Source organism: Phasianus colchicus, chromosome 25 (genome assembly GCF_987193195.1).
Source record: "Phasianus colchicus chromosome 25, bPhaCol1.hap1.1, whole genome shotgun sequence".
Lineage (NCBI taxonomy): Eukaryota > Metazoa > Chordata > Aves > Galliformes > Phasianidae > Phasianus > Phasianus colchicus.
The window spans coordinates 6,111,279-6,136,609 of record NC_143460.1 but is presented as its reverse complement, the minus strand read 5'-3'; the positions used below and the strand labels follow the sequence as shown (position 1 = coordinate 6,136,609).

The 25,331-nt window shown below is 53.0% G+C and overlaps 1 protein-coding gene across 1 annotated transcript; it reads right to left on the bottom strand.

Moving 5' to 3' along the window:
• Positions 1 to 919: 919 nt before the first annotated feature.
• FKBP5 (FKBP prolyl isomerase 5) lies at positions 920 to 11,953 on the bottom strand. Its single transcript, XM_031608672.2, has 10 exons — positions 11,825 to 11,953; positions 11,004 to 11,148; positions 10,743 to 10,885; positions 10,043 to 10,157; positions 6,359 to 6,515; positions 5,696 to 5,786; positions 4,722 to 4,805; positions 3,978 to 4,163; positions 3,261 to 3,500; positions 920 to 1,740 (listed from the first exon to the last, which is right to left on the bottom strand). Exons 1-10 carry the CDS (start codon positions 11,927 to 11,929, stop codon positions 1,657 to 1,659), a joined length of 1,350 nt encoding a protein of 449 aa, XP_031464532.1. The 5' UTR covers positions 11,930 to 11,953; the 3' UTR covers positions 920 to 1,656.
• Positions 11,954 to 25,331: the final 13,378 nt, after the last annotated feature.

Genomic DNA, 25,331 nt, shown 5'->3' with positions numbered 1-25,331 from the left:
TTGGTTCGCACAGTAAACCCAAGGATCCCTGCTTGACTTATTGCCTACCCAACTCAATATCGTGGCAGCACCAAACCAAAACCAGTTGCTTACCCAACTCAACCCCACTGCAGCATCAAACGCATTCCTTCCTCAATGCAACCCCACTGCAGCACCAACCCACTGAAGCCTTGCTCCCTACAGCACCCAGTGCCACTAGGTGGCATTTGGACACTGCACACCCCACACAGAGAAGAGCACCCTGAGCCATGGTGTGCTCAACACTGCCACCCTCTCGCCGTGTAGCCAGAGTTGCAAGTTTCTGTGGAGCATGCCAGACTTGTTTCCTAAGGAAAACATGACTTTAGCTGACCCAAAGTGACTTCTTTGCCCTGCTTGCAAAAACGAAACATTTTTTTGCAGAGTCATCACTTCCATTCAGCTTTTCACCCCAGCACCAGACCTGGGGCAAGCAACAACCCCGAAGCACCAGCCTCAAATCTCCCAAACATTGGTGCTGAACAAATAATGGCATCAGGACAAACCCCCCCAGGCTGGGAAGGCTGCACTGCTGAGACCCCAAAGCGGCAACACAAAGCAAGACCCCAAAGGAGTATCCCAAAGGAAGACCACAAAGCAGGACCCCAAGAAGCACCCAAAGGGGCATCTCAAAGCAGAACCCCAAAGCAAGACCTCAAAGCAGCATCCAAAGGTGCACTCTAAAGCAACACCCCCTAAGCAGGACCCCAAGCAGCACCCCAAAGTAGCACCACAAAGTAGCACCTCAAAGTAAGACTCCAAAGCAGAATCCCAAAGCAGGACTCCATGCAGCTTTCCAAAGCAGGACCAGCCTAGAGAGAGGACAGCAGTAACTCCATAACACACTTCAACTGCTGCATCTCCACTCGGATGGAGCACAGAAGCACTTTTTTATTTTAACTTTTTTTTTTTTTTTCAGTTTTTTATTTTCCAGCTTCCAAAGGGGTATTACAAAGACCAGACAATAAAAATAAAAACCTGAAAGCTGCTCTCTGCAGGCAGTGCCCGCATCCCTCTCATGGGCTGGAGGATGGCACCGTGCAGCACCGGCTCCATGAGAAGCTCCCCTTTGCTCCCACTGCTTCTTTTTTTTTTTTTTTTTTTTTTAAATTAAACTATTTTTGTTCCTATGGGCCATGACCATGCCATAAAACCTCTGTTGAAAAATCTGAGCCCACAGCTCTGCCGTGGCCAAAGGGAACAGGGAACACGACCAGTGAGCACAGTGGGGTCCGGACACCCTGCTGCAGCCCCCTCAGCCCTACAGTGAGGAGGACAAGGAGGAGGAAGGCAGCGCAGGAGGAAGGCTTGGTCACATCCTGCCACACTGCTTCCACATCCCAGCTCCTCCCAGAGGACATAGAGCAAGGTGAGCCTCCTGAAGCCAGGAGTTCCAGCTTCAATTTCTTTGTCCCCCACCCCTGCGAAGGCGGTCGTTCCACTGGTGGTCCCACACCATCCAACTGCTCGCAGCTTGCAGCAGCACCAGGCTGGTCTGATCCCTGCGAGGCACTTTTGCTTCCACAATCACACAAACTGGAACAAACTTTACAAGGAAACACCAGCAGGTCCTGAGTCCTGGCAAAGTTCTCGGCACAGGCTGAGGGCAGGAGGCTTGTCCTTCTGCCACCCCCTCCATCATACGTGCCCCTCTGTCTCTTTGCCTTCATCACATGTTGCTGTCGCTGCCTCTTTTTCTACTCTGGTTTTGCTGGCTGCTTCCTGAAAGAGAAGCACAGAGTGAGAAACAGGAATGATGGGCTATGGAGCTGCAGTCCATGTGCTGGGCAATGCTTGTGGTCTATACATGGAGATATGGCTGCAGCCCATACATGACCTAGAGTTGCATCCCATACAGACTTACAGCTACAACCCATGCATAAGTATAGCTGCAGCCCATATGGATCTATAGCTGCTATCCATATATAAATATAGCTGCATCCCATATACAACCTATAGCCCATATAGACCTATAGCTGCAGCTCATGCAAACCTATAAGCACACCCTATACAGACCTAAATAGGTGCAACCCATATGCAAGTATAGCTGCACCCCCTACAAATCCATAACCACAGCCCCTACATGACCTATAGCTGCACCCCATACACAATCTATTGGTGCAGCCCATACACAACCACCTATAGTTACAGCTCATACACAACAACCAATGGCTGCAGCCAGACCCCCAGGTGCAGGATAACATCCTGCAGCCCCAGTACAGCTGGCAGCTGAGCACAGCCCCGCTCCCTCCTCCCCTCCTGGTGCTGGACCACAGCTGTTCCCTGCCCACTGCACTCATATATTCCACTGCCTCATTTTCAGACACTGGTTCAGAAGAGATTATACAAAAAAGGACCCACATAGACTGCAAAGTTGTCCTCTCCTGTTACAGTACACTGTGCATTGGTTTTTGTTTGAAGGAATTCTGGATAAGAGCCTATTACAAGAAAGTGATCTCTTGTATAAGCAGAGGAGCAGAGAGTTGGGTTACATGATTCAGGAAATCCATACTATCATGTCTCAAACTCCTCCCGACCTTGCCAGAGAGCGGCTGACATTTCGCTTTACCCATGTCATCAACCACCACAGGCAGGGGACAGCACCTGGAGCACAAACACCAAATCTGTTGCCAGTTGTCATGAGCTGTCCTGAACACTTTAATCGACAAGTGAGCACCTGACAGCAGATTATGTGTGCAACAGACCAAGAACCAAGGGGCTCCTTCCCATGCTGCTCTGTCAGCCCACACACAGCCTACAGTGCAGCCCATTCAGCCCTACAGCTGCAGTCCATAAATGAACTACAGCCACAGCCCATACAGACCTATAGCTGCAGCCCATATACGACCCTCATGGCCTGAAGTTGCCCCAGGGGAGATTCAGGTTGGACATTAGGAAATACTTCTCCGAGAGAGTGGTCAGGTGCTGGAAAGAGCTGCCCAGGGAGGTGGTGGAGTCACTGACCCTGGAGGTGTTCAAGAAACATTTAGATGCTGTACTGAGGGATATGGTTTAGTGGAAAATATTGCTGATAGGTAGATGGTTGGACTGGATGATTTTGTAGGTATTATCCAACCTTGGTAATTCTAAAATTCTATGAACTCGAATTTTTTTTAGCTGCAGCCCACGCATGACCTATAACTGCCATCCAGACCTCCATCCTTGTCCCAGTCTCCATTTGCTCCGTTTCAGCCCCATCACCATGCTGAGCATCCCAAACCCAACCTCCGGGCACGACAAACCTTTGCATCCCTCTCAGCAAACTTGGCAAACATGTTGGCGTAGATCCTCCTGTCCCGCTCATTGTGCTCCTTTGTCTTCTTCTGGCAGACGGCGATCTGCGACCTGGCTGCTTTGTTCTGTGGGTTCACTTCTAGCACTTTCTGAAAGTCACATTTTGCCAGCTCAAACTCGTTCATCAGCAGCCGGGCCTCGCCCCGCCGGTACAAGCCCTTCTCGTTGTCCTGGTCCAGCCCCAGCGCCTGCAAGCACAGAGTTCTCCAGAGCCCAGCAACACTCAGCAGCATTTTCACTATGGATACAGTGGGTTTTTGTCCCAGCTTCATGTTATTTCCTTATAGTGAAAGCTTCCTGAGAGCCACAGATGCATCTCATTGGTAACTTCCATTTGGGTTAAGGCAGAAAGCTTCATGCAATGAAGAACCAAAGGCAAGATTCTTAAATTTTGGTGGACGCCTAATTCTGAAGACACCCAAGGTCAGGGCTGGACGGGGCTCTGAGCACCTGATAGAGCTGTGGGTATCACTGTGCAGTGCAGGGAGTGGGACCAGATGGCCTTCAAAGGACCCTTCCAACTCAAACAATTATAAATTTGAGCCTTTTATAAAATAATTAGGTGTTCTTAACGCCACCAACACAGTGCCCTTTGGAAACTGCTGCTTGTGCAAAGACAAACTGGATAGGAAAGGAAGAGTAAAACAAAAGTCGTGCTCCCATACCTTATCACAGCACTCAACAGCTTTGGTGTACTCGCGCAGCTTCAGGTAGCACATGGCCAGGTTGAGGAAGGCGGCCAGAAGGAAGGAATCGGAGGCTTTCGACTCCTTCTCTGACAAGCCATACTCCATCTCCAGCCAGGACACGATCTTCCCATACTGAATCACTGCCTGCAGGTATTTGCCTTCCTGAGATGGAGCAAAGACAGGACACGAGGAAGGGTTTAAAACTAAAAGAGGGAAGGTTTAGGTTTGAAGTTAGGGCGAAGCTCTTTACCCAGAGGGCAGTGAGGCTACCCAGCGCTTCTGCCCAAAAGGTGAAGGTGCCCCATCCCTGGTGGTGCCCCAGGGGAGGGGGGGAGGAATATAAAGGGCTTGGGGGGGCTGTGAAAGCCCTTCTGACCCAACCATTCCATAGTTTTATGATCTTTAAGTTCTCTTCCAACCCAATTATTCCATGGTTCTATGATTCTATTTTATGAATCCAGACTCAGAAAGACAGTGGATCTGCTGAGGACAACGAGCAGCTAGGCAAGCAGGAGTGGATGGGGCTGCGGGGCCCCAGTAATGCTGCGTTGCTTATGGAGTATATTTGTTATGCAGGGAGAGGAACTTGCAGAGGACTGGCACTTTTTGGGAGGGGACATTTCTGACATTTTTACCCCTTGAAGACCCAGTGAGGTGAGCCAGGACTTGCTCCAAGCGCCCAGCAGTGCAGCTCCCTGCTTCTGCCCAGGTGTCACAAACCTTGAAGTACATTGTCCCCTTCTCCTTGACAATGGCAGCCTGCTCCAGCTTCTCTTTGGTGTCCATCTCCCATGACTCTTTGGCCTGCAAAGAAATGTTCAGAGCCACCACCCCAAGGCATAGCAGCAGTTGCACAGTGGAAAACAGCGTCAGATCAACAACCATGCAACTCCAAACACCAGCCCCACCTGCATGCACACCCTTAGGAAATGGTAAGAGCAGCAAAATTAATGGGATGCCACAATCCAGGCAGCCCCAGGAGGTATGGAGGATTTCTCTTTAATAGAGTGGGGCTCAGCAAGGTGGTCTTGCACAGGACAGAGGGCTGAATTTGATGGAGTGGAGAGGATGGGGAATAGGAAACATTCATGGAGCACACAAAGGGCACGCCTTGGGGTGCAGAATAACCCCTGCAGCGATGGGACTTACTCTGAGCCCAGCTATACCCACAGCAACCTCCCACAGAATGAAAAATCCCACCGTAAAATAAACCCCCCACAGATTTTTTTTTTAAATAACAAACATAATTAAAAAATTTAAAAAAAAAAAAAAAAAGGGAAAATCTCTCCCCAGCATAGGGTCTTGGCACCATCCCTGTTCCAGCCAAGGTTAGAGACCCAGCAGCACCTGCCCTATCCCCAGTCCCTGTCCCCATCCTCGACCCCAGCCCCTCCAGCATTCACTCCAACCCTCCCCCATCAGGATTCAAAACTTAATATTTTTTTTCTGTGCAGCCCAAGGAGATAGAAAAAAAAAAAAAAAAAAAAAGAAGTACAAAAGGAACAAGGTTAGGAACAAATAAGAGAACCAGCCTTGGAGCTGGGCCAGAAAAATGAAACAAACCAACACACAAGAACAAATTAAGAACACAGCGATCCTTGCTGACGTCTCCACTTCGGCGGGGGCCGTGGCGCAGCACGCCAGGGACAAAGGGTGAGCGCGGTGTGGGGAGTGCGGGGGGGTCCTGCCCTCACCTTCTCAAAGCTTTTCAGTGTGACCTCGTACACCAGCTCAGCGTTTGCCTGAATGCCATACTTGGGTTTCCCCGCCTCGCCGAAGCCGTATCTGCAGGGAAGAAGCAAGAAGCTCGCAGGGGGCGGTCAGGGGCACCCACAGCCTCCCCCCAGCCCCATCCTTCCTCTGCTGACTCCACCATTCTCCTCCTATATACCCCCCTTCATCAACCAGCATCTTTAAAAAGCAGGAGGAAAGCTAAATCCCCAGTATCTTCATTTTAGCAAGCACACAACCAAGTGGCTTGCTGTTCTCAGAAGTGGCTCCATGCCAATGCTGTTGGGTTGGAGTGCTATTATCCTCCAGAAGCAACGATATGCTGCAGCATATGATGCATTACACATGTGCATCTCCAGATGCACACAGGTGCACCAGATCTGGCTTTACACAGCTTTCATCATGCGTCAGGACAAGGAATGGTGATTTCCTGAGCCCCAACAGCTGGATAAAGCCCCTTTCAAGTCCCTGCCTCCCACTTACCCCTCTGGCAGTCCCTGCTGGTTACACCAACTTATCCTGGAGAAGTTCTGTTGGCACGTTTGCATTTTCACAAATGCTCTAACGGCCTCCAATGTTGGAAGTTTCAACCCTGCACCAAGCAGCATGGGCGCAGAATCCCTTACCGTGGCCCTAGGTAGAGGACACAGTGCTCTCCCCTCTGCATCTTCTCTAGCGCTTTGTCGATGCCAATAGGGATGTCATGGTCCTCCCCTTCGCCCACCACAAACTTCACATCCTTGCAGTCAAAGCGGGTTCCACCACAGAACCCCTCCAGGTGAACTGTGGGACAGAGTGAAGACGCAGGCAGTCAGCACCGTGTGGGCCCTGAGCCCCGTGGCTCTCCACAAAGCATTTTCCAAGGGATTTTGCACATAGGTGGCACTTAAGGAAGTGGGAGCAGAGATGGGGCAATTCCATCTAGCGACCAAACCCACCACAAGACCCCAGAATCCCACACCCTCCCCCAAGCTGAGCCAGAGCCCTGGAAGCACCAGGGGAGACAGTGAGCAGAGAGGGGTGGGAGGGCTTGAGAGCATTGCTAAAAAGCAGTGCAACCATATCTCATCCCAGCAAGGACCAGACAACAGATAAACATTATGACTAATATGTTCCTCTTGTGCCGCACTGCACGAGTCAGTCTTACTGGAACTGGATACTGCTCCTGGCACACTGCCACGTGGAGTTTATCACGGTGATTACAGATCTCCTATACAACACTATATGCTTACATTAGACCTCAAAAACAAGGCCATGTTCTCCTGCCTCTACTGAACTGAAAGTACAAAATAAACATTTATTTTTTTCATCTTCAACCACACTGTTCGAACGCATGGAGCTGGCAGAACGGACAGCAGACCTGGCAAATTTGCCACCTGGTGCTCCTGGCATGATTTCCACCCTGAGATCGTTCCTCATTTATTCAATCCTGAGGATGCTGTGCGCCTGGGGGACAGTGGGTGTTCCCTGCGCTCAAAGCAAACAAAACAAAAGCAATCTCATAAGACACTCCTACCTACTGCAGGAAAACTCCCCAAAAGCCTTCAACAGGGGAAAAAAAAAAAAATCATGGTTAGGCATTAATGCTGCCAAAAGTGCTTAAGTATGTTGCAGCTGCTCATTGCAGCAGAACCCAACAGCATGGATGGATGGACACGAGCTTCTCACATGCATGCTGCTGAGAAGCCAGAGGGTTTCTATTGCCAATATAAATGCTGATAAAATGAGGAGAGGTGAGAGCTTTGGGAAGAAATTAACCCCTTTTCTAAGCAGGGATGGTTTGGCCATTCATTGATGTGCTGCCGAGGACAGCATTCTGCTTTGCACAGCCAGGCTGCATGATGGAGAACACTCCTGCAAGTCCACTCCAGGGCTAAACCTTGTTGATCCCCTCAGGAAAATGGAACGTTCAGCCTAAAGCACAAGCAGCTCACCAACCTCTCAGCTCCTTGCTGTCTCTGCTTGTGTTTTCTGCGTCCATTGTCCCTGGCCCTGCACCAAGCATATGGCACTGCGGATCCCTGGGTCACCTGTCACCAGCAGGACACAACAGTGATCCCACAAGCCCTCATCACAACAGTATGCCCAGAAGAACATGAGCTCCCAGCCCTCGCTTCAAGAGAAGTAGAAGAGTTTTCCTTCTATTCTAATTGCACACTAGCAACGGGGAAATCTCTGCTCCGGTTTCCAGGAGCATTTCAGCGCTATCTGAAGCAGGTCAGCTGGCTGCGGTTGCTCTTGGATTACAGCAAGAAAAGCCCCCGCCGGGCTCTGCACATCCCTTCGGCTGCAGTGCTGACTTATTGTTCTCCCGGTGCCTGCAGTGATTTTGTTTTTGAAGAGCTCAGAACACAGTGTACCGAGTGCGGCTGGCACATGAACTTGATGTGCTGACAGCAATTTGTACTCAGATTAAAATGGAGAGGAGGGGGAGGGGGTGGGGAAAGGTTGTAACAAAAGCTGGAATGTGGGATTTTGACTGCAGCTCATGTTTTAGGAACTGGACCTGCAAATTATGGCCTGTAAAACTTAAACTTATAGAACTGCTTATGAAACTCCAGCCTGAAGGTGCTTGCCCTGGTTAGCGTACATGTTTCCCTAGCATGGTTCAAACAGAGGTTTCGGGCACCTGGGAGCTATCCCTGATGCAGGAGCGAGAAGAAGGACACAGAGGTGCACTCCCATAAACCAAGGCTGCTTCTTGGGGTCCCACCTCTGCTGCTGGTTGACCCTGCAAACCAGCCTCAAGCAAAGTACTCTGAGGTAAACAGCAATGCATTTGGAAAATAAAAAGCCTCTCTGCACCCAAAACATTTCCCTGCAAGGCTGCCAGGTTGGCTCACTGCTCCTTCGCATCTTTTCTCCTTGGGATGTATTTATGGTCTCTGGCCCCAGACTGCAGGTTGGTGCAAAGGACCCGCAGCCACGTTGGCACAGCGCTCCTGTTCTACGCAACACTGCCTCCGAGGGCATTCATCTCTATTATCCTGACTGTATGTGTGCTCCTGTTCTCTGCATTCGCTTGGAACCGAGCATCCACTTGAAACAGGAACAGGTCAGCTCCGAGGTGCAGAGAAACGCGGCCCCACACAGAGCTCCAGTCGGTGCATCCTTTCGGAGCAGCAACTGCTCACAGTATTTTCCCCAGCCTATCTCCATCCTGCTCCGAGCAACGATGCTGTCACTGCACCTAAGCAAAGGGAAAAGCAGGTGGGAGAGCATGGCTCTGCCCTGCTCTCCAGGCACGTGTGCTCACCCCTCAGCCCCTTCAGATAAAATTAAAAAACAGCGTTAAAAAGGCAGGAGGGAATGGGGCCAATTGTCATTTTGTCCAGCCTGTTTCTCAGGTTAACCTCAGAGACGGGGAAGGCAGCCTGAAACCCTACTCCCAGCAGGGTCCAGCCACGTGACTGGCAGATAGATCAGCATGAGACAAGAACGTCTCCTTAAAAAAGTCTGTGAGAGGAACAGACAGTGAGTTTTATGAGTTCAGATCTAATTTCACCTTCACTAATGGAAGTTAATTGGACCCTCTTGAACGAACAGGAGCTCTGGAATGGGGATAAGAAACTAGATGCCCTACACAGATGGCATGTTAACTCCACTTCTATAGCTGAGTTGTTCACAGGAGGAGGAAAAAAAAAAATGGCTTTCCCCACCTGGGTAAGATGCTTGCTCCATAAACATGACCAAAATCACTCTGTCCCTCTTAGAGAGGAGTGAGGAGCTAGATAGAATGATCTGCAATGCACTACAGACCACACTGACTCCACAGACCCCTTTCGTGCTAATTCACCCCCCATCAGCTATGACCAGAAGTCTGAAGCTGTCCTCTGGCCACATGGAAGGAAAAGAGCCCATGCTGCAGTGAATGCAATGAAAACCTCCAAAACAGCGATAAGCATCGCAACAAGGAGACCAGAGAGGTTGCTGCCTCCTCCTCTGGACAAAAAGATGTGCCCCAAGAATCCGGCAAGCCTCACACCAAGTGAAAACCTCGGCAATCCCAGTGCTACAGGCTGAAATCCAAATCACAGCCTGAGTTTTCAGCATCCACCACAGCAGTCCTACATACAACCACATCCTGGAGCCGCTCATGGACGAGGGAGGGGCAAACAAAAAAGAAAGGGGCTGACCCCTAGACCCCATAGGGACTGGAGAAACGGAGTGCGGGCCGTCCTTGAGCAGTCGCTCCATCCCCAGCTGGCTGCTCCTGCAGCTCAAGGTTTTCCAGTAAAACCCTCCGAGCCAGCAGTTCTGGAACAGCCGTCACATGCTCTGCCAAGGGCAGCTCCCAACCCAGTACTCACTTTCCACCGTAGCACCTTCGTTGGGGTTGGAATAGCCTTCTCCTTTCCTCTTGATCCTCCGGATGATCCCTCCATCCTCAAACAGGTCCTCGCCTTTGAAATCAAGCAACTCTATCTAAAGGATTAAAGGGAAGGTAGGCAGAACTGTGGGTGGAGAGGAAGGAGAGGAGAAAAACAACAGAAAATCCACAAAGCAACAGTTCATCCCCAAGCCAGAGAGCCAAGCAAACTAATTCTGTGCTCAGCTGACAAGCAGAAGTTTCCCATAAAAGCCAGCTCCAAGCCACAGCATAATACACCCAATTTATTAGAAATTGGGCCACATCCAGTACCTGAAGTGCAGCACAAAGTAACAGTAAAACCAAGTTTATTAATCCTGCAGGGCAGAGCGCAATCGTGGCTGGGAGGTGCAGGGGGAGCACAGGAACAGATTTTTAACCCCTGGAGGTGTTCCCAAGCTGTTTCCCCACTCGCGTGCCTTTGCACAGCCAGGCTGTGCTGGCTCTCCCTGCGGGGCTGCTCCCCACCGCAGACTCTCGGCTCAGACACACATTGCTGAAAAAACACTGGCATTGGTTCCTGGAGCAGAGGGACACGTTTCAGGAATGCAAGCTGTTTTTTTGTTTGGTTTTTTTTTTCCTCTTTCTCAGAGCTGGCTGGCAAGGCAGAAAGCAGAGAGATCTCCCAGCCCTGTACTTGCCTCGAAAAAGAGGGTGGCATTGGAGGGGATTTTAGGAGCACTGCCAGCGGCCCCGTAGGCGTACTCCGGTTTGCACAGCAAGTAGCAGACCTCACCCTTCTTCATGGTAGCAACCCCGATGTCCCATGCCTTGATCACCTGGCCTGGGAGAGAGGTGGCATCAGGAAGGAACCTCCCCCCCCCAAAAAAACACACAAGAGCGGGACCCCAAAAAGCTGTTCCTTAATCCCATGGGGACATGGGAGTCCCCCGTCCCCTTACCCTTGCCCAGGCTGAAGACAAAGGGCTCATTGCGGTCGCGGCTGGAGTCAAACTTCTTGCCATTGGACAGCTTGCCCTTGTAATGCACATACACCTTGTCTCCAATCATAGGGAACTCATCCTCATTCCCGGGTCTCTTGATGACCTATGGAGAAAACCCACCCACAGGAAAGAGGCTGTGGTAAGCTTAGGATGTACATATATCCTTTATAAAAAAAAACAGGTGTGTGTAAACATTTAAACCCTCTCCTGCAATGCTGCCCTAACACAGGCGAAGGCAGTAGGCAAGCCATCTGATTCCCCATTCCTAAAACCCAGCCCCACACCAGCGCAGTTCCCCCTGCACGGGAACTTTACTCATGGGGGTGTGTTGTTTCACTCCTCGCTTCTTGTCAGCGCTTGTTTTTTTTTTTTTCTTTTATATTGCTACAGCCTGGAACAAGCAGTTCCCAACAGGGGAGGATGCTATTATTAGAGGGAAGGTCCTGTTCAGCTGGAGAAGAGCAAGTGCTGGTAAGCAGAACTATCCAGAAACGGCCCCGAATGAGAACCAGGAGCTGCAAAGCAGACTGCATGACCTAAGTAATGCGCTCTTTCTAATGTCTGTGAGTCACACACAAAAATGCTTTGTGGATTTGAGGCTAATAATCTGATTAGAAACACAATAGCAGTGAAATTCATTCAGCAGACTGAACCCGTGTGCAGTATGTTCGCTCCATCCTTCGATGCTCCAAAGTGTCCCAAGGGTCTCAGCAGAAACACAGGGACAGAACACAGCCACAGGGCCATGACAAATGGCCACAACTGCAGGTCCCACTCACCTTCAGCACGCCACGGTCACGGGTAGGTGTGATGTCCTCCCCACGCTCCGCCAGCGCGGCCACCTGTACCTCACCTTCAGGCTTGGTGGCCTCGTCAGTTGTCATCGTCCCCAGGCAGGAGCAGCACAGCTAGGGAGAGGATGGAGGGGCAGGAGGAGGGGGAAAGGGTTAAGAACTACAGAGCCCTAGTGCTGCTGGCCGTGCAGGAAGTTTAGAGAACATCTCAAGCATGCAGAGCGGAAAATCCCTTCCCAGGGGCCACCCAAGCTCAGTGCTGCTGAACCACAAGCACACGCAGCTCCGGCGGCAGGCACTGAGCTGCCCTGGCAGCCAGATCCGCGCTGTGGCACCATGAGGGAGACACTCATGTCCTGCTATTTCTCACCCCTAGGTCCTCTCACATGCTACAGAGAGTCCCCCAGAAAGGATTTTACCAACAAAATGTGCCAACAGGTCAATGCGTGCCGACCAAGGGGCTCCCAGTGCACAGCATAATGCAGGAGCTCGGCGCTGCTGGCTGCACCCAACGCACTGGGGCCTTTTGGGGGGAGGCTCCACCAGCAGGACTGCAGTCACAATGGGATGCTGGCCTTCAGCCCAAGGAGTAGGAAACACCAACAGAGAGGCTTCAGGCACCTTTATCACCAGACATCATGATCAGTGGTGAAGCTGAGAGGCTGAGATGCTCAGAGAGGAAAATCAGAGCCCTCAGAGCTCTTCCTTCCCTCAACTCAGCCCCTCTTATACACTGCCTGAAAGTTTGCACAATGCTGTGCTTCGAGCTACGCCACACACTGATGAGGATTATTTTCCACGAGGAACGACTTCCTGTTCCGTCCGAGGCTGCATTATTCTTAAGTGAATGGCCCAAACCCAAGCATGCATCGTTCCTCTTGCCCAAAAAGATCCAAAAAGGTGCTGAGGCTGCAGGTCAGCCCTGAGGCTGTGGGTTACCGCATGGTCTCACCCCAATGGGAAGACGTAAAGGCAAAGCAGGGCAATGCAAACCCAGTGCCAACAGAATTCCAACAAAGAAAATCTGTTAGAAAACTGCAAGAAATGGGTTTCTGGGGCAAAGTGCTGCCCAAAGCAACAACCGTGCAGGAGAAGAGTGTGCTGCAGCCAGCAGACCATGCCCACACCGATGGCAGTGAATATTTTGCTGAAATAAAATACAAGCGGAACACAGTGCAATTTGCATGGGGAAACACGGCAAGGACACGATGCAGAACCCATGCAGCCAGGCACCAGAACTCTGCGTAGGCTGCTGCGTGCCTTGCCACAGCGATGGACAACCGTGGTTTTCATCTGTGGCAGAGCTGGACAAACGCTGCCCAGTGAGAACATAAATGCTTCTGGTTGAGAAAAGAAACCATTTCCTGATGATTCCCCTCCGATGGGATGACTTGTTTTGGTAGCCACACTACTGTGCAACACGTCATCAAGGAACCATACAACATAGAAATAGAAAGCAATGGGTTTGAAACATAAAACAGATCTATAAAAGTCAGTGTAATTGCCAAACTTTCCCACAGCCTTTGGTGTGGAAGCTGACGCCAACCAACATTAGAAATCATCAGTTCGAGGCTTCATAAACAGCAAAGAAAGGATGTTTTCAGCTCCAAAGGCAGATCAGTCACACTGCGAGAACAACTGCGCCTGGGCTGAGCAGGACAAACCCAACTCCAGCCTTCCCAGCACAGGAAACAAACAAGACACAAAGGGCTCCATGTGGAAGGAGTAAACAGAGAAAGAAGAGATCTGCCACTGCAGTGCCCGGTTATAAGCCTTTGGGGCTATGTTTGATGAGATGCTGCATCTGCTCCACTTCCCCTGCCCTGCAGAGATTTTGGATGGCAACCCCTAAAAGCACTAAGAGCACTGGTGCAAGCAGGGCAGTTGGGAAGCTCAGGGGTATTTCTACATTGCTTTCAGCTGAATGGCCCATCCTGCATCTGTCCATCAGCTTCCCACCTCCTCCTCTAAGGTGCCCTACATCCAGCCCACGTGCTCCTGGCTGCAGCCAGCAGCACACTGTACAGCAGAAATACAGCAAGACCCCAAGGAGCTCAGGTCATCTCCGTCCATGTGTACAAAGAACAGCGAGCTTTCCAAAGCCTGTTGAGGCAGAGCTTGCCTGGGTGCATCAAGCATCACCATGGGGGCAGAGGAGATGGCTCGGGAGATGCCAGCTCTGTCTCACCAGTCGGCAAATCACACCAAGAGATATCTAAAAATACACCACACACATCCTCCTCATTATTTTTCTACGTAAGCAATTAGTGCAGCTATCCAGGGCAGCAGTCCAAGGCACAGGGAGGAGTGGGGGGGCGATGCCCTGCGTCAGCAACAGTGGGAGGGATGAAGCCCACAGGACCACTGTGTATTGGGACAGAGCCCAGGAACCTTTGTCTATCAAAACAGAGAGAGAAGGTAGCTCTGCTTCTGCTCATCTCCAGCCTTGTGGAGGCACAAGCACAGCCAGGGAAGGCTGGCAGGGATCCAGAGTGATTAACAGGAAGCAATCCATCGGAGGAAGGCTGCTGCTCCCTGAGTTCTGCTCCACACCAGGGCCAGGGCTGTCTCAGGCCGGAATGATCGGCCAGCTGCAGCATCACCTTCCTCCTCCAAAGCTGCGCCCAGCAGCAAGGACTCCCTGCTGGGAGCCATGTACCGGAGGCTGCAGGGCCAGGAGGGATCTGTGTACACGTGGGCACAATGGGAAATGTCCTGACCGTGACATGTAACCACAACAGGGTGGCTTCACACCATTTCAATGTACATCTGTAACTTAAGAGCTATAATAAACATGTTTTAAAATCAAGACAAATCCAGAGGCTTCAGCACCAGGACACAAATCCTCTGAGAGCAACACCCCAGGATCGCATTGGATACAGGCACCAAAACCTGCCCCCGTAAAAACTGGCCACCCATTCCCAACAATGAAAGGGTAGGCCAAAGTCTGACAGGACCCCATTCTGCCACCATCCAGGCTGCATTTCCTAGAAATCACAATACCAGGAACTTTCCAGCTACAAGTGGAAACTTTGCAGTGTCTCTCCTGGAGGTTGGCAGGAGCTGGGGGGGAAGAAGGGGCGGGGGAAAAGGGAGGGTCCTGGCTTGGCATGCAGACAGCCCCAAGTGGGACCCTGCTGTTCCCAAATGCTGCCCCATATGGCAAAAAAGGGACACGCTGCGAGCGTGTCTCCTCACCACACTGCAGTGTCGCTTCCCTCTGACAGAGCAAACGGTTTTCTCTAATAAATACTGTGCAAAGTGTTGCAATGCAGGAGGGAGGAAAGAACACCCCCAACAGTGCCCAGTGACAAACCAGGTGCTGCTCCAGGGCAGCTTTCATCAAAGCAAATGCCAACTCCTGTGCTTGCAAGGAATACCCAGTGCTACATGCAGTCACCATGGCTTTGCAGGTCAGTGCAGCTCAGCTTTGTGCCCCCAGGGCTGCAAAGCCAGGACAAAGCCTGGTGGCAGCAAGGAGACCACACTTCCTCTGTGTAACCGTATATAGCATAGACAGATGATAGAATGTGTGTAAAACCTATATAATGTGACTCAAAAATGGAGAAGTGGTATGTATATCAATGGGTATCTATAAATCTGTGCTCTGTGGGCAGCAGTGCTTCCATGAGCTCAGTGCTGCTCAAACAACAGAGGGGAATGTGGTCTCATTTCCTCCCAGGTTGAAAAAAAACACATTTGCTCCTGTCTGCACACCAAAACACAGCCTGCAGGCCATGGAGCAAACTTAACTGGTCTCTGCTGCTGTGCTCCTGCTGCTCTGCATCCCCATGCATGAGGAGCGCACGTCAATACGGCACAGGGCAAACAAGGGATTTCTCGTATGCCAGTTCTTTTCTAAGTTAGTGTTTTTTCCTGGATAAATCCAGTAAGAAACATTATATTGTTATAAAGGCATCTGACTGCTCGTAACAGAGGGCTTTCTGCAACACACCTGTCCATTTTGGCCAGGTGAGCCTCAACTACAACAGCTCCCCCATAATTAGTGGGCTCTATTTCATCACTTACCATCCTCAGCAGCATTTTGCAAGCAGTGTGAAAACCCAACACATCAATCCATGCACACCAAGAGCCCCGCACACCTGTCTGGGGCACATACCCCAACCTCTGCCTGCAAAGCAGTGTTCAAGAGAAGGTACAATTGGATGCATGGAAGCTACTGCAAGAGCAGGTTCTGAAACCTCTGCTGAGCCACACGTGCATGCAAATGTGCACAACTATATGTGCATGCACAATGTGCGCAGCCACCTATGCACACATATGCATAGTGTAACCCCATACTAGTATGTACAAACCAGTGCTGCAGGCACAAGGGTGCACACACCAACAGTGCACACTGTGCTGCCTTTCACTGGCAAGTGGGGTGCAAAGTGCAAGCCAGAAACACTGTTACTGGCAAGCAAGACAACACTGCCTTTATTTAATTAGGCAACTAACGTAAATTTAAAAAAAATCCTTGAAATGGGACTACCTTTAATTAGGGTAATTCTCCACGAGCAGCACTACTGTTTGTGAGCAGCTCCCTCCCAGAGCTCTGGAAATGCCCCACTTCGCAGAATACACCGCCACCAGCGCCTTACTCCCAATTTCTGCAGCTCCTAAGCAGGTCTGCTCCTATCTGGGCAATGTTTGCCGGTGTTCTCCCTGTGCTGGGGGTTAAAGATTGACATGAGGCTCTGCGCAAGCGCCCAGGGATGCTTTTGGAATGCATGTCCCCACCTCCTTGCAGTGCACAGACCCCAGCAGTAATTAGCGTAGAAGGTAACGAGCTGGGAAACAGTGGCACAGCTCAGAGCTCAGCAAAGCCTTCATCAGCACTAAACAATGGGGTGGAAGCATTTGCCAAATTTGAGCCCGCCTCTCCCTGGGCTCATCCAGCAGCTAATTACTCTCCACGCACTAACAAAGGTGTGCAGGACCAGGTATCCAGGTGGAGCGAATCAAAGCTTCCCAGTGAGCTTTCTCCTTGTGCATGGCTGCAATTAAAACCTACCTAATGGCAGAGCAGCTACAGTTCTGAGAAGGGCGTTTTGGGGTCTGCTTTCTAGAGATCTCCGGTGCTGCTCTCTTCCTGCTCAGAGGGAACTATCCCATGTCCCTCCTCATCCCAAGGGGACCTCAAGGAAACACGCAGTCCATATCCTGCAGATCCACCGGCACTGGGTCTCATGTATGGCCACCTCCAGGGTTATATAATGGCCAACCACGGCCACCTCTGGAGCCAAACCACAGCCATCACTGAGGTTCTTCCAGCACCACCTCCAGGGTCACACCATGGCCACATCCAGGGTCGCTCCCTACTATCTCACCATCATGCGTGCTTTTTCACTCCCAGGGTTCCACCAACAATCACTTCTCCAGCACCTACACAGAAACCCATATTCCTCCTCCTGACCCATATTTCCTCCTCCCACCCTATATCTTCTCCTCCCATCCCATATTTTCTCCCCACTATCCCACATCCTGGCTCACCAAGGCAGTGTATTGTCACACAATGGGGGTCCAGGACTCACGTGGCATCTCCTGCCACAGCACCACGAGGACACTGGCTTGGCTCAAACCTGGGTTACTCCTTACAGGTTGTAACTTCCATAGTTCAGGACACCCAGGGGACACCTGGTGTGACAGCAGCACATCCTGCCAGGTGTGGGTTGGGGGCAAAAAACAAAACAAAACAAAATAAAAAATAATATCCAGATGATCTGGGAGACCCACACAGCTACAGAGGGAGGAAACAGAGTGATCTGAACAAGATGCCCCGTTTACTTTGGCCATGCTGCTGCACCCATCCTGAACAAAACCACACACTGCTGACTGCACTCGGGGGTATTTTTGGTCAATGCTATTAGGAAACTCATTATATCTGAACACAGCTGCCTCATCTGCTGACAACTCTGAAAATAAATCCCCTCTTTGGGCACTGCAGTACTGATGGGCCCCGGTCCCCATCTCAATTGTAACCCTGGTCCCAATCTTAATACTGGTCCCAATCTTAATACTGATCCTAATCCCGATCCCAGACCCAACTCCCATCCTAATCCTGGTCCCAGTCCCGAGCCCAATCCCGATCCCGATCCTAATCTCAGTCCTAATCTCGACCCCCATTCCAATCCCGACTCTGGTTCTGCCGCGAGGGATGCGCTGCGCTGCTCCGTGCGAACGAGCACAATTCCTCGAGCAGAGCGAACCCAAAGGCACAGCGCTACGGACCCGTGCCGACCCCCGCGTCCCTCCCTCGTCCCCTCCATGTCCCCTCGGCCTCCGGGGCGTGACGCTCCGTTCCACCCTCTCCTCCTAGAGCACTTCGCAGCCAGCACGAGTCGGGGATCCCACGCGTGATGCTCTTTCCAACTCCCCCCCTCCCCTCCCAATCCCATCTCGCAACGCCCCCCCTCGCGCCATCCTCACCCCACCTGCCCACCGCCGCCGCCCGCGCTCCGCCGCCGCCCGGCTCCGAGTGGCACCGGGCTCTCGCGCCGGCCGGGTCTCCCAGTCGCTTCGCCCCGCCCCCCTGCTCACCTTCCATTGGTAGTTTCGTCCGCCCATCCACTTTACACCGCCAGCAGCGCTTTTTCATTGGCTGAAGTGGAGGCGGTATGCAAATCAGAGCGTTTTCCCGCCCCGCCGCCCGCTCCGTACCGCAGAGCTCCGCCCTCCCCGCGCACCGCCCGGGGCAGCAGCAGCGGAGCGGGGTCGTTCGGCCGCGGCCCCTCGCAATGCTCCCGGGGGTGGCTGGGCGATTCTCATCCCTACGCAGTGATCTTGGGAGGGTCCTCAACTCCGTGCAATGCCTCCCGAAGGGAGCAGCTCCATGCCACGCCTCTGGGGGTGATCTCACCTCCGTGCAATAACCCCGGGGGGATCGTCTCATCCCTGCGCAATACCTCTGCGGAGGTGCAGCTCCGTGCAGTGCCCCGGGGCTTCTCGATCCCATGCAATATCAGAGCTCCCCCCTCAGGTACTGCGAGCTGCCCCCCAGTCATCATGCAATGCTCCCCCAGCCCTGAGCAGAGCCTCCGGAGGGATCGAGCAATGCTACCGAGGCCAGACCCACCCCAGGACCCTGCAAACTGGGACGGACCCTTCCCGCTCCCCCAAGAGCTGCCCTATTCCAGGAGCTGCCCCCAGTGTCCTTCCGTGGACCCCCAGGCCTGGGTGATGCTCCACAGGTCCTCAGCACCCCGATGTGAGATCCAATGATCCCGGCTTCTGCTCAAAGGCATTTCCTGCCCCCAAATCTTTGCATTTCTCTCCACCAGATAGTGAATGCCTGGGGAGAGGGGTGAAAGGTGTCCTCACTGACACAGCTACACCTCGTGCAGAATCCTGTGATAAAGCCAAAGTCCTAAAAAGCAGCAGCTGTGGGGGGCTGCAGTGGGCTGTGCAAACGTAATGCTCCATTTGTTTATTTGCACAGAAAGAAAAAAAAAAAACGCATACAATAATATGCATAGGAAGGAGAGCATTGGGGTGTTTCTGTAAGAAAGTCCTTCCAGTGGTTGTACCATCAGCACAGTGTGGGGGTGCTCTGTCCTCCCCCACCCCAACTTTGCAATTCGTATTTGTAAGGAAATTCGATGTTAGAAGAGCACGAGCTGACGTCAACTTCCCCACGCCAGGAAATGCACGGTGCAGCCCTGTCCTCGCCTCACCCGCCCGCAATGCCTGGGTGTTGTAGCACAGTGTTATGCAAGATCCCGCTGCGCTGGGCTGGGAGCAGAGTTGCAGCCCCCAGCAGTGATATGGGACGCAAAGGGGTGATAGCAGGATCGAGACCCATGGGAGACAGCTGTGGGCATAGGAAGAGGTGGCACTGCAACAAAGGGAAATCTTGCATGGTTTGGGTGCAAAGCCCTGGTGCTGGGTATGTTGCCCCCCCAGTGCCTACCCCATCCCAGGAGGAAATCTACTCCTCTGGAACAGAATTCCAGGAATAATCCCTGAAGGCACTGCACAGCTGCCAGGGCACTGCCTGTCCCTCGTCAGTCATCCCACTGGCACATGGATGTCCCTGATGGGGACAGGAATCAAGGTGAAGCCTTGAGCTTGGGCACTCCAAGTGACAGCTGGGTGTGCTGGCACCTGGATACCCCAAGGGTGACAACCTGGGCATGAGCCCCCACACCCTGTGGAATGTGATGGCAAAGCCTTCTGCCCGAAGGTAATAAAACTGAAAAAGGGGAATGAGGGGAAAAAAAAAGAAAAAAAAAAAAGGAGAGGGGGAGAGGCATCCCCTGCTCCCTCCCTTCTGCAAACTGCAGCACCTCTAAGCCTGGCGCACCGTTGCTCCCTGAGTCCTTCGTGCAGCAGTGGGGCTCCCAACACCAAACTGAGCCCCTTGCCCCTTTTGGGGGTGCAAAGCAGTTTGTTGGGTGGTGCCCCCCTTGCACTCCTCCCTCTCTTCCCTGTAAGCTCCCCAAACTCCCCACTTCGTGTCCCAGCCCAGGTTGGGGGCTGAATTGTGCCATGGTGTGAGCTCAGCCCTTTGCTGCAGCAGTCGGGTGTTTACGAAGGCGAAGGGCTGGGGTTGCACAACCGCAGTGTGAGTACACCGTGTCCCTGCTGATGGCTGAGGTGCAGCTGCAATGGGGCCACAGGGGCACGGGGGGCCCACAAGGGTGGGGCCTGGCTATGGGAAGCATGGCTGCATGCTGCATCTAATCCTACAAATCTTTCCAGCAGAGAAGTGATGGTGGGATGTTGCATGAAGCCATCTACATGCTTTGCTCTGAAGTGGGGAAACAGTGCTAGTGAGAGCCCACCCCTAGCAACTGCATGTGGGGACCCAGTGCCCCACTGCTGCCCCATCACAGCCCTGACCCTGCTACCATGTGCACCCAGCACGCACTTCAACGCGTGCTGGGATTAACTGCTATCCCCTCACAGCAGCTCCCTGTGTCCCACTAGGGTGGCACAGACACCCTTGGGAATGCACAGCAATGCAGCAGGGGTGTGCAATGCAGGGGGTGTGTGTAATGCAGTGAGGTATGTAGTACAGTGGGAGTGAGCAATGCAGTGGAGGAGTGTGTTGCAATGGGGGTGCGCAGTGCAGTGGAATGCTCCCCGCAAGGATGAGTAGCAATGCAATGGGTGTGTGCAATGCACTGGTGCCCCACGGCACTCCCCTCCTGCATGGATAGTTTTATGCCACCCGAAGGGTAAATTATACCTCTGGATTATCTCCTCACCGAGGGAAAGGGAAAGAAAACACCAAGAATGTATATATACATATTATATATATATATAATAATTATACATTTAAATATGTATTTTTAAAAATATATATTAAAAGCGGAGATGCTGCTCTGTAAATGAATGGCAGGAGGGCAGAGTCCAAGGCTCCGGCACAGCATTGGGGGGGCCCAGCATGGCCCCAGCACAGATAACGCCGTGAGTGCTGGGCGCAGGATGCGGAGAGCTGAGTGGGAGTATAAATAACGGCCGCTGCGCGTTCTGGCTGGGGGCCACTTCTAACACAAAGTACATTCCGGTCTGGACGTAACGAACTGTACCAGCCTCTGCCGGGGCAGGCACAGGGGTGGCGGTGCTCCATGCCAGCCACCCCCACCCCCAACTCAGCCATGTGCTGGGGGCACTGATGGAGATGGGGTGTCGGGGTGGGAGCAGGACCCCTGGGGTATGCAGTGCAATGAGGGTGTGCAATGTGCTGTGGGTATGCAATGCAGTGCAGAGGGGGTGTGCAATGAATGGCAGTGCAGTGCTGTGGGAAGGGGTGCTGGGGGCTGCACTGGGGAATGATGTTGGGGGTGGTGTCATGGGGTTGATGGGAGGGGGTGCGTTGCAGGGGGTGGACTGAGGGGGATGCTGGGGGTGTGTTACTGAGGATGATGGTGGAGGACATGCTGGGGGCTATACTGGAGTGTGATGCAGACACAGGGGTGATGCTGGGCGATGCTGGGGGCTGTGGTGTGTGGGGGGGTGATGTGGACGACACTGGAGTGCAATGGGGTGGAGCAGGACATTGAGGACAGCGGGAGCCGAGCGGTTCCCACCCTCACGGGGCACCCCCAGCACGGGGATGGGGGTTTCCTGCCCCCCCCCCCCGCGCACACAGCTCTCCCTTTGACCCAGCGCTGCCCGCAGTCCCGCGCGGCGGTTTCTCTCGCCCCCCTCTGTCGTCGTCGTCCCCCCCCCCCCGCTACTGCTGAGTCAGGGCTGTTCCCTCCGCCCGGTACATCGCGTCCCCACGCCGGGGCCTGGCACACCGCCCGCCCCCACCCGCGGTGCTGCTGCGGGGTCACGGAAGGCCCCGGGCAGCCCCCCTCCGGAACCCCCCAAGAACCCCCCCGGGAGGCTCTGGGTTACAGTTGGGAGCGGCATTTTTTTAGGGAGAATGCGAGTGTAGTGTGCTCTGCTCTGCACGGGGTGACGTGGCCCTGCTGGGTGTCCTCGTCAGCATGCGTTGCACACGACCATTGCATTGCACTGCACTGCAAACACTCATTGCATTGCTGTTCATCCTTGTAGGGTGCACCCCCTTTGCATGCACACCCCCACAGCACTGCACACCCCCACAGCATTGCACGCCCCCAGAGCATTGCACTTTCTCACTGCACTGCACACCCTCAGAGAATTGTACGCCCCCAGAGCATTGCACACCTCCATTGCACTGCATTGCACTGCACACCCTCATTGCATCACCCCTTTGTCAACAACCCCCAGTATCACATCCTGGTGCAGCTCCCAGCATTGCCCACAGCACCCCCAGATCCCCCTCCCCCCCCAGTCACAGCTCAGCACCACTTTGGGGAATTCTACCCTAAAAACATTGATCCTGGAGGATCCCACTCCAGAGTCTCCCCCCATCCCTGAACCCTCCCTATGCTAACACAATCCCATCCCCCCTCCAACATACCCCTCTAATTAATTCCTGCAGTAGCACAAAGCATTCAGCCAGCAGATTGGGGGAATTTGTTGCTTTGGTCCTTCTGGAAATCATCAGTGTCTGCTGCTTGCTCCGGGGGTGCTCAGGGCCAACAGCATGGTTTGGGGGGTCCCCACCACAGCACCCCCATGTGCATATCCAGGTGATATGGGACAGGATGGGATGGGAGTGGGATAGGAGTTGTATGGGATGGGATGGGGAGTATGATGAAATGAGATGGAATGTGGTGGTGTGGAGTGCAGTCGGTTGGGGGACACCAGCACCCACACTCTGCTGCTGCCCTGGGGGGCTACTCAGGGTCTGCTTCCAAGGTGTCCTTCAATGTATCCTCCTCCACCTCCAGCTGTGAGGAAAACACAGGAGCAGGAAAATAGGCGGTGGCATTGCTCCCTATGTCCCATGTGAAGGCCAAACAGGAGAGGCTGGGAAAAATCTGCAACAATTGCTTTTGACACGAGGAGCAAAACCAGACCACTTTTCAAGAATTTTGCTTTTCTGTTTTTCTTTTTTACCTTTTACCTTTCATTTTTTGTCTTTTTTTTTACTTTCTATCTTTTTTTCTTCTACAGTGAAAGTTGGAGACGCCGTCTCCACACCAACATTGTCCCTAAGCTGTGCAAACCCCACAGAGCTTCAGGCAAACCCCAAGATGGGTCAGTGCCCAAGGTGGGGGGCCATGTGGAGGGGTGCCCCTACAATCAGCCTCATGCGCCTCCCCAGAGCTTTGGGTGCATGCAGCAGGACTTGGGGTCACCCCAAGGACTCGAGTTTCCCTGCAGTACACATGAGCCCCCCTCCATCCCAAAGCTACCCCAGTGGTGAATGTGCACTCAGGGGAGTCACTGAGCCCCCCCCAGCTGCAATTGGGACACACTGCAATGCAAAACCAATGCATGCATTTCTGCAGCTTTAACCCCACTTTAAGGTGCACTCATGGGGCCCTCCATGGCACCATGGCACCATCAAATCCTATTGGCACCAGAACCAGCCCCAATGTGCTGTTTGCCCCTCGAACCCCTCTCCCACCAGTACTCATTGTGCACCACTGGAAATAGGCTTGCAAAAATGGTGGTCCTAATGTTAACAAAAGGCAATTTTATTTTATTTATTTATTTACTTGCAAGAAAAAGGGTTAAACAAGAGCGGAGAGAAGGAGAGGTGAAGGCCATGGGGCCAGCAGGAAAGGGGGGGGAGGGCAGGGGGAGGAGAGAGGGAGGTTGAGGTTGTACAGAGCAGAACATCCTGTACCCTCGTGTTAAAAACAGCACAAGCGGTGGGGGGGGGGGGGGGACATGACACGCACATGCAGCAATGGGGATGCGGGGACATCATCATATCCCCCTCCCTCCCCCCTCATGTGGCTTAGGGGAACACCAGGGGTAGTTCTCAGCTCCAAATGAGATCTGGTGGTTGTGGCCATCTACCTCCTCCACAAAACCATCTCAGCTGGACTGAATAGCCCTCCCAGCACCACTGGCACCCATGATTCAAAAGGTCCTGGCTGCTAGGGATGGGGTCCCCTCTACCACCTCCCTTCCTGTGCTTCATTTTTCCCACTTGTGGCACATGAACCCAAAGCAAAACGTTGGGACCACGTGCCATGTTGGTGTGACAACATGTTGGAATGAGCTGCTCCCTGCTCATTCTCAGGGCTGAGCATCGAGGAGATGAAAAGCAGCACAGCTTAAGAGCATGCTGGCGCTGCTGGGTGAGCAGGAGGGCCCCTCTCGTGCCTCTGTGCTAAACAGCATCGCCCACTGCATCCTCCTGCTGGAGCCAGAGTTGAGGGATGGTTGTGGGGGCCACAGTGTGTCCCAGCAGGGTGCTGCTGTCCCTATCCCCATCTCTATCCCTGTCCTCATTCTTGTTCCCACCTCCACTCCAGCCCACCTCTACTCCTATCCCCACCCCATCCCCATCCCATCTCTAATTCTCATCCCATCCCAACCCTCCCACCCCCAGCCCTGTCCCTGCTGCTCTGTGGACCTACATCTGCTGCTGTCCTGCATGGACGACCCCAGTTGCCATCAGCCTGGTGCTCTATGAGCTGCTGCTACTGCTGGAAGTGCTGCTCAAGGGCTGTGCACAAATGTGGTGCACTGCAGTGCACAGCAGCACCGACACCTTCTCACTGCATGAGGCGCTGTTCAGGGACAGCTTGTGGCTGACAGAGCTGCCGCTGGCCACGTCCTTACAGCCCGAGGAGGAGGTGCAGCTGCAGGCATGCAGGGTCATCCTCAGCTTACAGTTCTGCATGCTGGGCTGCAGCCTGGCAGCCACCACCACTGCCACCACTCTGAGTGACCACAGCTTCACCACCACCTTTGAGTTCCCCACATACCCCACTGGCTAGCTGAGAGCATTTCCTACCAACGGTGGTGCTGACAGCCAATAAATCCCCACTGCTATGACCAGCTGTCCTCCACAGCCTTATCTTGACGTGACCCCATTGCTTATTGCCCACCTGTGTCCCAAACCGATACCTAAATGCACCACACACACAGAACACATGAAGCCCTCCCTGTGCTGTCCCCTCTGCTCCACAGTGATGGCACGGCACAGGGC

Bases quoted from the DNA above. Each gene is read 5' to 3' on its own strand.
- FKBP5 (XM_031608672.2), bottom strand. From the start codon at position 11,929: ATGACAACTGACGAGGCCACCAAGCCTGAAGGTGAGGTACAGGTGGCC. The intron at 5,787-6,358 runs GTAAGGGATTCT...TCTTCCCTGCAG, and splicing joins GTCCTCTACCTAGGGCCACG to ATACGGCTTCGGCGAGGCGG. The intron at 3,501-3,977 runs GTATGGGAGCAC...CTGTGCTTGCAG, and splicing joins CTGTTGAGTGCTGTGATAAG to GCGCTGGGGCTGGACCAGGA.